We start from the raw sequence: 11,648 nt of genomic DNA, 5'->3' as shown, positions 1-11,648 counted from the left end.
TCCCCCATTGATTAGCTATCAAAGAAAAAGGTTTTTTTTAGGCTCAAACTTGGCTAGCAAGGAATTCTCATATAATTTGTATTTTAGGGTGAAGGTCTTAATAGGCTAGAATGGATGGCCTAACGTCACTTCCTATCTCTATATTCACTATGTAGACTCAAGGAAGATCGCGAGCAAGTTCTAGAAACATATAACATATTGCCGATAAATCACACATTTTAAAAATATAGGCTCAACTCTGACAATGGACAAGGCAACGAGCAATTCACTTTGATCAGCTCACAATAGAACATACAAGCATGCTTAGAAGTATCAACAAGTTTTCTAAGAATTTTAAGCATCATAAGCAACTCATCCAACACATATTCCAGAATTTAACTCAATTGTTCTCCGCCCCCCATTCAAGTTCATCCAAGGGAGATTATTCATTCTCAACTAAAAATCCTAAAAGAAATTAAAAATCTACTCAAAAATAAATTTAAAAAAGAAACAATAAAAATAGTAAACTTCACCATCCACCATATCACCCCCCAAACTTATTCAAAGCTACTCAAAGAAATAAGTTTGAAACGTTGGTCGAGAGGTGATGCTTACTTAGCAACCACACCAAAAGAAATACATAAAACAATAAAAGATACCTTCCATGGGTTGCCTCCCATGGTAGCGCAACTTTTTACCGTCGTGTGCCCGACGTCTCTAAATATCAACTGAGATCCCCTTTCAACCCAGAGTTGCCTCCAGATGATCGCTTAGCTCCTCCTCCATGAGGAAATAGATCCTTCCAAGTCTTGGTGAGCCTCCACTTTTCAGGCTCTCTCGGGATAGGCTCCTTCAGTGTTTGAGCAATTGTCTTTCTTCCCTTGGCAGCAGTTGGTATTTTACCCCCCATCCTAGGGGGTTCAGTAATGATCACCGAGTGCATCAGTGAAGGGCGACTATGGTCTGCATCGATCCATGCTATTGGCTCCGAGTTAGTGGAAGCCATCATCATCGGTAGGTGTAGAATGAATCTCGTAGACTGCAACCCTCGCTCTTTTCTTCTTTTTAATCCCCATCAAAAAAGCGCGTTTTTGGCATAAAATACGCAAAAACAACCTACCCGGTCGAGTGGAATTATAAAAGGTAAAAATCACCCGGCCGGGTGATGATTTTCGACTAGTTTCTGATCTTCCAGCGCTCAATTTGAGACACCCGACCGGGTGGAATTATAGGGTAACAATTCACCCGGCCGCGTGATATTTTCTGGACAGCGCAGTGCTTGTAAAATGACCATAACTTCTTCTACAGAGCTCTGATTGAGGTGTTTAAGATACTCACGCGAAGCTCTTTTCATGATGAAGACAATGGTAGTCTCAAAATAGGATTTGGATCCCATCTTGATAGGCAGGTTAACGTTTGAAGCAGACCCCGGCCTCGTCTTGGCTCATTTTGACCCTTTTTTACCTATTTTAACTTCAAACACTAGATAAACTCATCAAAGCATATTTATAGTGAAATATGGACATAAACTCTAAGAGAATGCAATGAAAGCACACAAAAGATCATGTTTAATATCCAATAAAATAGTTAAAATCCGAGTTTATCAACTCCCCCAAACTTAATCACTTGTTTGTCCTCAAACAAGAGACAGAAGACAACTAAATATAAACTCATGCATATAAGTCGGATATCATAATTAACTCAGTATATAAAAATATATCTTGTATCAACGACTTCACACACAAGCACATCAAACTGATCACTGCTTCGAGTTACTTTCACGTATGCAACCTTGTTAAATTGCCTCTCACAAGATATGTATATGTATGTGTAACCACTCACTCTCAAAAGTGTATAGGCAAGAAATAGCTCTCAGATCAATCAAGTATGCATAGTTTACCATAAGCTTGCTCGAAATTTAACCTCTCCTCTAATATGTTGTGACTATAGTTCAAGGATCTGAAAGGTCTTACATTTTGGTTGTAATGTAGGCTTTTTGGTTAGGTGAGGAATATTTGGCTAAAGTGACTCATAATCCCGAAGATCTACAATACTTCAACTCTTAATCGTATCAACTCCTCAGTAATCTAATAGACTCTTCTCATCTACCAATTTTCCTCCAAATTTGGCTTTTTCCATACTTCTAGACTTCGTCTAGCTTATAACTCCTCTAGGCTTTACCCAGCTTACACCACCAAATTATTTTTATTTATTTATTTTTTTAGGACAACTCATTTTTCAATAATCAGGTATACATCCATCTTCCCAAGATTTTCAACTCAACTCTTTTACCAAATCACAACTCTTCCCCTGAACTTATCTTTTTAGGTACATATCCCCTATTGATTAGCTATCAAAGAAAAAGGTTTTTTTAGGCTCAAAATTGGCTAGCAAGGAATTCTCATATAATTTGTATTTTAGGGTGAAGGTCTTAATAGGCTAGAATGGATGGCCTAACGTCACTTCTTATCTCTATATTCACTATGTAGACTCAAGGAAGATCGCGAGCAAGTTCTAGAAATATATAACATATTGACGATAAATCACACATTTTAAAAATATAGGCTCAACTCTGACAATGGACAAGGCAACGAGCAATTCACTTTGATCAGCTCACAATAGAACATACAAGCATGCTTAGAAGTATCAACAAGTTTTCTAAGAATTTTAAGCATCATAAGCAACTCATCCAACACATATGCCAGAATTTAACTCTATTGTTCTCCGCCCCCCATTCAAGTTCATCCAAGGGAGATTATTCATCCTCAACTAAAAATCCTAAAAGAAATAAAAAAATCTACTCAAAAATAAATTTAAAAAAGAAACAATAAAAACAGTAAACTTCACCATCCACCATATCACCCCCCAAACTTATTCAAAGCTACTCAAAGAAATAAGTTTGAAACGTTGGTCGAGAGGTGATGCTTACTTAGCAACCACACCAAAAGAAATACATAAAACAATAAAAGATACCTTCCATGGGTTGCCTCCCATGGTAGCGCAACTTTTTACCGTCGTGTGCCCGACGTCTCTAAATATCAACCGAGATCCCCTTTCATCCCAGAGTTGCCTCCAGATGATCGCTTAGCTCCATGAGGAAATAGATCCTTCCAAGTCTTGGTGAGTCGCTACTTTTCAGGCTCTCTCGGGATAGGCTCCTTCAGTGTTGGAGCAATTGTCTTTCTTCCCTTGGCAGCAGTTGGTATTTTACCCCCCATCCTAGGGGGTTCAGTAATGATCACCGAGTGCACCGGTGAAGGGCGACTATGGTCTGCATCGATCCATGCTATTGGCTCCGAGTTAGTGGAAGCCATCATCTCCATGTGAAGCTCATAAAAGTCCATCTGCTTCACTTTTCTGACTGCACTCGATCCTTCTTCTTCAGTAATCACTTGGTGCTTCAGACGCACCACTTTGCACTCCTCAATTCGTCCATCCATGCTTCTCGGTTTGTGGGAAAACGTCTGACTTTCTTCTCCCATGAAGATTGTCAACTCTCCATTTTTCACGTTTATATTTGCCTCTACAGTGGCAAGGAAGGGACGTCCTAGCAGTAGGAGGACTCCCTTGTCTTCTTCCATGTCCAAGACCATAAAGTCGATGGGAAAAAATAAATTCCCCGACCTTAATCAGTAGGTCTTCCACGATGCCCTATGGATACGCGACAGATCTGTCTGCCATCTGTAGTGTGGCTGAGGTGGGCTTCAAAGTACCGATGTTCAGTTGCTTGAACACTGATAGTGGCATTAGATTAATACTCGCACCTAGATCGCAGAGAGCATTCTCCACCTTATAGCCCCTAATGAGGCAGTCGACAGTGAAACTTCCAGGATCCTTCAGCTAGGCAGGCAGTTTTCTTTGCAGCAGAGCACTGCAATTTTCAGTTAGATTAATAGTGTCTACCTGCCCCCAACTGGTCTTCTGGGCTATCACCTCCTTCAGAAACTTCCCATACTTCGGCATCTGCTGTAGTGCCTCAATCAGTGGGATGTTAACGTGCACTTTTCTGAATATGCCAAGAAACCTAGAGAAGTGATCATCTAGTTTCTTCTTCTGCACGCGCTGTGGAAATGAGATCTTAACCTCAGCAGGGGGTGCAGGTATCACGGTGCTTACCTTGGGAGGCGGCACCTCTTCTACTGGTTCTTCTTCTTCCACCACCTCTTCTATAACTATCTCCTCTTGAGAGATTTTCTCCTTCTCTGCAGGCATGGTTGGGCCTTCATAGCTCTTTCCACTTCTCAGAATGATGGCTTTGCAATCCTTACAGTCTTTAGAATTTACAACCGTTTGTGAAGGGAATTGGCCCTGAATACGCACAGCCTGTGAAATCTGGCATATCTGGTTATCGATGCTCTTCATGTGAATATTCAAGTCATTCAAATTAGCTTCAACCTGCACTAGCCTTTTGTTGGAGTCTTTCATGCACTCTCCCGTTTGTTTCATAAAAGTCGTTAACACATCTTCCAGCTCATCCTTCTTCGGTTCTATGATTTGGCCATCTGATACCTGGAATCCGGGTGGTAGTTGCAAGGCATTATTTAGGTCCCCGTAGGACAAGTTGGGATGCACCTTGTTCCCATAGTGGTTGTAATTGCCTCCTCCTTGGATGGGGTGGTAATTGTTGAAATTTCTGTTATTGCCACCTTGGTGAACGTAGGTTACATCTTCGACTCCTTGTTGCATCTCAGTCCCAACCCGCCTTGTTCCCATATACCCAAGCATGTCAGTTAGGAAGTCAGCTGCTTGGACATTGTATCCATCCTATCAAAATCAGAGGTGGATGCCACCCTATATGATTTGCTTCTATCGTTTCTCCATCCCTCATCATTTGAAGCCAATCTCTCAATCACCTCAAGTGCTTCAGCTTCTCCCAACTTCAAGAGAGATCCTCCGGCGCTCATGTTCAATTCGCGCATTGCCTCCAGCGTGCCTCCCCAGTAGAAGGTTAGGATTTGTTTCCCCGGGCTTAACCCGTGGTTGGGGCATCTTCTCATCAACTGCTTGAACCTTTTCCAGGCCTCCAGAATGTTCTCCTGAGGTTGCATCTTATATTGAATGACCTCTGCTTGGCGTTTGAGTGCCTCGCTAGGTGGATGGTATTTCTCCAAGAACAGCTCCACCATTGCATCCCATGTGGGCACAGAGTTAGGACCCATGCTGTCATACCAGTACCTTGCATCGTCTTTCAAGGAGAATGGGAATAATATGAGGCGGACTTGCTCATCTGTGACCCCGTTCGCCTTCACTATGCTGCTGATTTGTATGAACTTGGTGAGGTGCTTGTTGGCATCTTCTGAGCCTGTTCCACCAAATGCGTTTGCTTCTGCTCTGTCTATCAACCCCGGTCTCAATTCAAAGTTGTTGGCCGCTATCCCCGCATTGTTGACTGGTGGATTAGTATTCTGACTGTAGGCAAACTGATTTTGTACGGGCACTGGCCTCACGTTTTGCTCATCCAATTGCATCTGCATGGCAACCAGCTACAGACGGAGTTGACGAATGACAGGATCCTCGTTGTTGTTCTCATGATTATTCTCATAGTTGTTCTCCCCTCCGTTCTCCATTAGAATTGGATAATGAGGCTCGTACTGTATAGGTGACGGAAGTGGGGATGGACTGGGTGATGGAGTTATCTGGATAGGAGAAGGTAGACGCCTATGAGCGGGTGAAGAAACCCGATTCCTTTGGTTTAACCTTCTCTGCGCGTTCCTCCTTCTGTTGGATGCTTCGATCTCGGGATCGATAGGCTCTAAAGGTGGACCTTTAGAACGCTTGTGCATATAACCTGAACAAGGGAACACATCTATTAGAGAACTCAAAATAAAAAGTACAAATTAAGCGAGTAAAATCTAGATTAGTAATCTCAATTATTTTCTGGATATTAAGCTATAATGACACACAATTGTCCCCGGCGACGGAGCCAAAAACTTGACTCAACTTATTTTAACACAAGTGATACCCGCAAGTGTACGGGGCTAGTGTAGCAATTAGTAAGCAAGAATATCGTATCCCACAGAGACAATTTTGTATCAACTTAACTACCACGAACAAAAATCAACTACTATCTAGACAATCAAGAAAAGTTTGGTTTGTTCTAACAACTAATAAAATCATATAGTAAGCAAATAACAATTAAGAACAAGGAAACACGGTGTGAAAAGGATGTGAGAAGATAATATGGAGAAAATTGCAGAACTCAAGGATCCGATGCACAATTCCAAGCTCTTATCCAATCGATTCGCCTTACCTTTTGGTGTCTCTAGAGTTACTAAGCCGACCACAATTATAGATTAAACCCCCTCCCGAGGTGAGAAACCTGTAGATTAGGCTCTAGGATCGAAGTCCCCTTCTAATCCTAAACTCCTAACTCCCACAAGCTCGATTAGGTCAATGACCTCACTCAAAACCTCAACTCTCCCGAGTTCTATTGTATTAAGGTGTGCATTATTCTTATTTCCAGATTAATTATTTCATCTCCCGATTAATCTAATTAATCCTACACAAGCAATTGAAAGGAATAAACCCAAGAATAATCAAATAACTACAAGAGCAAGGCAAGAACAAAATCAATCGGATAAAAACTATGAAATCAGTGCTTCATCACCAAGAATTCTACAAGAGATGTTTAGCTACTCATGTTCATAGAGAAAACCATGTTCAAAACAAAAGAATTCAACAAATACATGAAGTAAAGATACTAAGACTCCTGTGAGATCGATCTAGGGAGTGAAGCTTCAATCTCTTGATTGGAAGTCTTCAATCTTCAATTATCTCTCTCAAATGTATGCTTGGGGGTGTGTGTGAGTGCTGGAGGCGGTAGGTGTAGAATGAATCTCGTAGACTGCAACCCTCGCTCTTTTCTTCTTTTTAATCCCCATAAAAAAAGCGTGTTTTTGGCATAAAAATACGCCAAAACAATGTACCCGGCCGAGTGGAATTATAAAAGGTAAAAATCACCCGGCCGGGTGATGATTTTCGACCAGTTTCTGATCTTCAAGCGCTCAATTTGAGACACCCGGCCGGGTGGAATTATAGGGTAATAATTCTCCCGGCCTCGTGAGATTTTCTGGACATCGCAGTGCTTGTAAAACGACCATAACTTCTTCTACAGAGCTCCGATTGAGGTGTTTAAGATACCCACGCGAAGCTCTTTCGATGATAAAGACAATGGTAGTCTCAAAATAGGATTTGGACCCCATATTGATAGGCATATTAACGTTTGAAGCAGACCTCAGCCTCGTCTTGGCTCACTTTGACTCTTTTTTACCTATTTTAACTTCAAACACTAGATAACCTCATCAAAGCACATTTATAGTGAAATATGGACATAAACTCTAAGATAATGGATTTTTGCGAGCGCCCGAGGCTAGCTGGGTCAAGAAGGACAACTCAAGTATCTAGCCTAGCGAAGCGGCTTGATCAAGGCAAGCCACTGGAAAAAGATGCAGCAGAAATTTCTCTGCCTACTGAAGAGCCAAAGCCCGCGAAGGAATTGAAACCCCTTCCAGCACATCTTAAGTACGCCTACCTGGGGGAGGAAGAAACAATGTCCGTCATCATCAATAGTCAGTTGACCCAGGGGCAGGAAAACAGATTGCTGGAAGTGTTGAAAAAGAAGGAGCTGACAGACTTGGTGGGCATCAGCCCAGACTTGTGTATGCACCACATCCGACTGGAAGAAGGAGCCAAGACACACCGCGACCAACAGCGGAAACTCAACCCCAACATGAGGGAAGAAGTGCTCAAGGAAATTGTCAAGTTGGTATCAATCGGAATTATCTACTCTATTCCAGACAGCAACTGGGTCAGCCCAGTGCACATGGTACCCAAGAAGGGAGAGATTCAAGTGGTGAAGAACGAGAAAAACAAATTGATCCCGACAAGACCAGTTACTCGGTGGAGAATGTGCATAGACTACAGGAAGCTGAACCAAGCTACGAAGAAGGACCACTTCCCTCTACCATTCATTGATCAGATGTTCGAGAAATTGGCAGGGAAGTAGTACTTCAGCTTCCTGGATGGGTATAGTGGCTACTTCCAGATCGCTGTGAATCCAGATGACCAAAAGAAGACGACGTTTACCTGCCCCTTTGGCACTTACGCTTACAAGAGGATGCAGTTTGGCCTCTGTAACGCCTCGGGCACTTTCCAAAGACGTATGATGAGCATTTTCTCTGACCTGTTGGAAGACTGCATTGTGATCTTCATGGACGACTTTACTGTCTATGGGGACGATTTCGATCAAGGGCTGCACAGCCTGAACATGGTATTGGAAAGATACCGCCAGAAGGACTTGGTACTGAATTTTGAGAAATGCCATTTTATAGTGACTGAAGGAATAGTCCTGGGCCATGTAGTGTCGAGCAGGGGAATAGAGGTTGACCCAGCAAAGGTAGCGGTCATTGCAAAACTGTCGTATCCTACCAATCAGAAGGAGATCAGAGCCTTTTTAGGCCATGCTGGGTTTTATAAAAGGTTTATCAAGGATTTCGCAAAGATGGCCCAACCTCTGACGAAGCTTCTCATAAACGATGTGGAGTTTGAATTCTCTGATGCCTGTAAGGCCGCATTCCAATGCATGAAGGACCGATTGATAAGCTCTCCGATAATACACGCCCCGACTGGAATCACCCCTTTGAGGTGATGTGCGACGCTCGCGATTATGTTGTGGGGCCAGTATTAGGTCAGAAAATCGAAGGAAAAAGTTACGTCATCTTCTATGCATAAAAAACGTTGAATCAGGCACAAAAGAACTATGACGTGACCGAAAAGGAGATGTTATCGGTAGTCTTCGCATTTGAGAAGTTCAGGCCGTACCTACTGGGATCCAAAGTAATAGTCTATACTGACCATGCTGCGATCAAGTACCTGTTGGCTAAGAAGGAATCAAAGCCAAGAATGATCAGATGGGTCCTCCTCTTACAAGAATTTGACTGGGAGGCAGTCGACAAGAAGGGATGCGAGAACAGAGTGGCGGATCACTTAAGCCGAATTTTACAAGAAGATAACGATTAAGCTATCCCAGACGCTTTCCTTGAGGAGCACCCCCCTGATCAAGTCAACATCTGACTGACAGTGGGCCAATCTAGTGGAATAGGTTGATCAAGCCGAGCAAGGAAGCAAGGGACAGCACACGCGGAAAGAGCCATGGTTTGTAGACATGGCCAACTACTTGGTGACAGGTGAACTGCCTGGAAGTGATGAAGCTACAAGAGCACAGAAGCTGAAGCTTAAAAGCGACTCCCGATACTTCTATTAGGATGATCCTTACCTATGGAAAATGGGGGCAGATCAAGTGATCCGACGCTGTATACCCGACTGGGAGCAAGAAGACGTGCTGGTTCACTGCCACGAATTAGCTTGTGGTGGTCACTTCGGACCAAAGAAAATAGCAAGAAAGTACTGGACAACGGGTTCTACTGACCTTCCGTCCATAGAGATGCTTATGAGTTCTGCAAGAGGTGTCCTCGATGCCAGCTTACTGGAGGGATATCTACAAGAGATGAGATGCCTCAGATCCCCATTATTTTCTGTGAAATATTTGATGCATGGGGAATGGATTTCCTGAGACCTTTCCCATCTTTTGAAGGCAATCTCTATATCTTAGTAGCGGTGGACTATGTGTCCAAATGGATCGAGGCAAAGGCGACAAGAACATGTGAGTCCAGAAAAGTGGCGAAGTTCTTAAAGTCGAACATCTTCACCCGCTATGTGGTGCCACAGGCTATTATCTCGGACCAAGGAACTCATTTTATCAATAGAACCATCGAAGCCCTGATGAGGAAATATGGAGTCCACCACCGTCTATCCACACCCTACCACCCGCAGTCCAATGGCCAAGCCGAGGTGTCAAACTGAGAAATCAAGGCAATTCTAGAGAAAACGGTCAATCCCACGAGGAAGGACTAGAGTCGTCGTCTGGAGGACGCGCTCTGGGCGTATAGGACCCCCTTTAAGACGCCTATCGGAATGTCCCCATACCGGCTGGTATTTGGGAAAATGTGCCACCTGCCGGTGGGAGAGGAGCACCTGGCCTTCTGGGCAGTAAAAGAGATGGATATGGATGTCAAAGCTGGTGCTGGGGAGAGAATGATGCAACTACAAGAGCTTGAAGAACTCCGCCTTGATGCCTACGATTCGGCCATGTGGTACAAAGAGAAAACCAAGATGTGGCATGATAAAAACCTTTGTAAGAAGGAACTCAAGGTGGGCCAGAGAGTGCTTCTCTTCTAGTCCAGACATAAACTAATGCCAGGAAAGCTACGGTCGAGGTGGATTGGGCCTTATACCATTGTCGCCATCGGAGCGAATAGAGCAGTCGAACTCCAAGGAAGCGATCCAGACTCGCCTTCTTTTATGGTGAATGGTCACAAGGTAAAACTGTACAGAGAAGGAATGGAGGCATTTGTAGTGGACGACATTCCACTACTCATGCCAGTAAACAGGTAAAGGGAGTGATCGAGTACTCATGGGTAGTCTTCTTGATCAAGCAACAATTTCTTAGTCTATTCAACTGATCAAGTGACGTCCTAGGGGAACTCGGTCAAGTCCTCGGTAATTAGTGTAAATAGGTTTTTATGTGTTAGTTTTTAATTATTAGTTTATAAGAGTCGGAACTGATCAAGTGGACCTATTTGAGTCTTCATCTGGAATTCCTTAACCACTCTATCAGTCGAATTTGTATTTAATTGGTGGTACAATGATTAGTTGATCAGGGCATGTGATGAAATGACATGGACAGTCACTAAAAAGGTGTCAGGAAGCGCCAACTGCTGCATTGGAAAGGACGTCCTGGAGAGAGGGAGGAACCTGGAGGGACTAGGAAAGAGATCGAAAACACGAATAGAATGCGGATCAAGTTATATGGAGTGATAACCGAACCAATTGGATCAGTTAGCAAATGTTGTTTCCACTTAATCGATGCACTCTAGCTCTCGTCCTTTCCGCCTTGCCAAAGAAATTTATTACTCCCAATTTTGCACAACTTGAACAGTAAAGCGGTAAGTTCGGGGTCGATCCCACAGGGAAGTTGGTGTGTCGAGTGTGTGAGTAGTGAACAGGGGGGGGGGTTGGCTGCTGCCACGCTTTAATTTGGGAGTTTTAACTACTGTTTTAATCTAGACAGAATTTAAACTAGCTAGCTTGATCAACGGAATTCTAACTACTGGGTCAAGTGATTTGCAGGAAACAACAGAAAAGTAAATGCGCAGATTTAAAGCGAAAATAAATTGATTAAACTAAAAAACTGATTACAGCGTGAAATTAAACTAAGCTAATACTTGGAATTTAAGAAAGCGGTAAACTGAGAAGAATCTCAGCGGGAAACTTAAGTCACGCTAACAGAAATGAGTATTCTGCAGCGCTCCCTTTGGTCGCCCTTCTAACTAAGCTAGAGAATTAAACTATACTAAGCTAGAGAGATGGACTACGCTAGATAACTATGCTAAACTAAACTAGGCGGAAAGTAAAGTGTCTCTCTTCTTGTGGTGGCACACCCTCTATTTATAAGCTCGATTCGGCCTTCAGCTGGATAACGATCTTGTCAGGGAATATTCACTCATTCTGAGAATGAGCGACTCATTGATTGCTACGTGTTGTTCTTCTAGAATGACGACGCTTTTTGGTAACAAATTCGTGACTCAGCTTCGTCCTTGCGTCTCATATTC

At 43.1% G+C, this 11,648-nt stretch overlaps 1 protein-coding gene across 1 annotated transcript; it reads right to left on the bottom strand.

Annotated features, from left to right (window-relative positions):
* Positions 1–3,630: 3,630 nt before the first annotated feature.
* LOC121791905 lies at positions 3,631–4,692 on the bottom strand. The gene is made up of 2 exons (XM_042189721.1): positions 3,883–4,692; positions 3,631–3,819 (listed from the first exon to the last, which is right to left on the bottom strand). Exons 1-2 carry the CDS (start codon positions 4,690–4,692, stop codon positions 3,631–3,633), a joined length of 999 nt encoding a protein of 332 aa, XP_042045655.1.
* Positions 4,693–11,648: the final 6,956 nt, after the last annotated feature.

This window comes from Salvia splendens, unplaced genomic scaffold, assembly GCF_004379255.2.
Source record: "Salvia splendens isolate huo1 unplaced genomic scaffold, SspV2 ctg962, whole genome shotgun sequence".
Lineage (NCBI taxonomy): Eukaryota > Viridiplantae > Streptophyta > Magnoliopsida > Lamiales > Lamiaceae > Salvia > Salvia splendens.
The sequence above is the reverse complement of the archived record's forward strand: the minus strand, read 5'-3'. Positions and strand labels throughout refer to the sequence as shown.

What these genes read in the sequence shown, in the direction of transcription:
- LOC121791905 (XM_042189721.1), bottom strand. Translation starts at nt 4,692, where the DNA reads ATGGGAACAAGGCGGGTTGGGACTGAGATGCAACAAGGAGTCGAAGAT. An exon ending in AGAAGACCAGTTGGGGGCAG is followed by an intron (nt 3,820 to 3,882) that starts GTAGACACTATT and finishes CTGCCTGCCTAG; the next exon opens with CTGAAGGATCCTGGAAGTTT.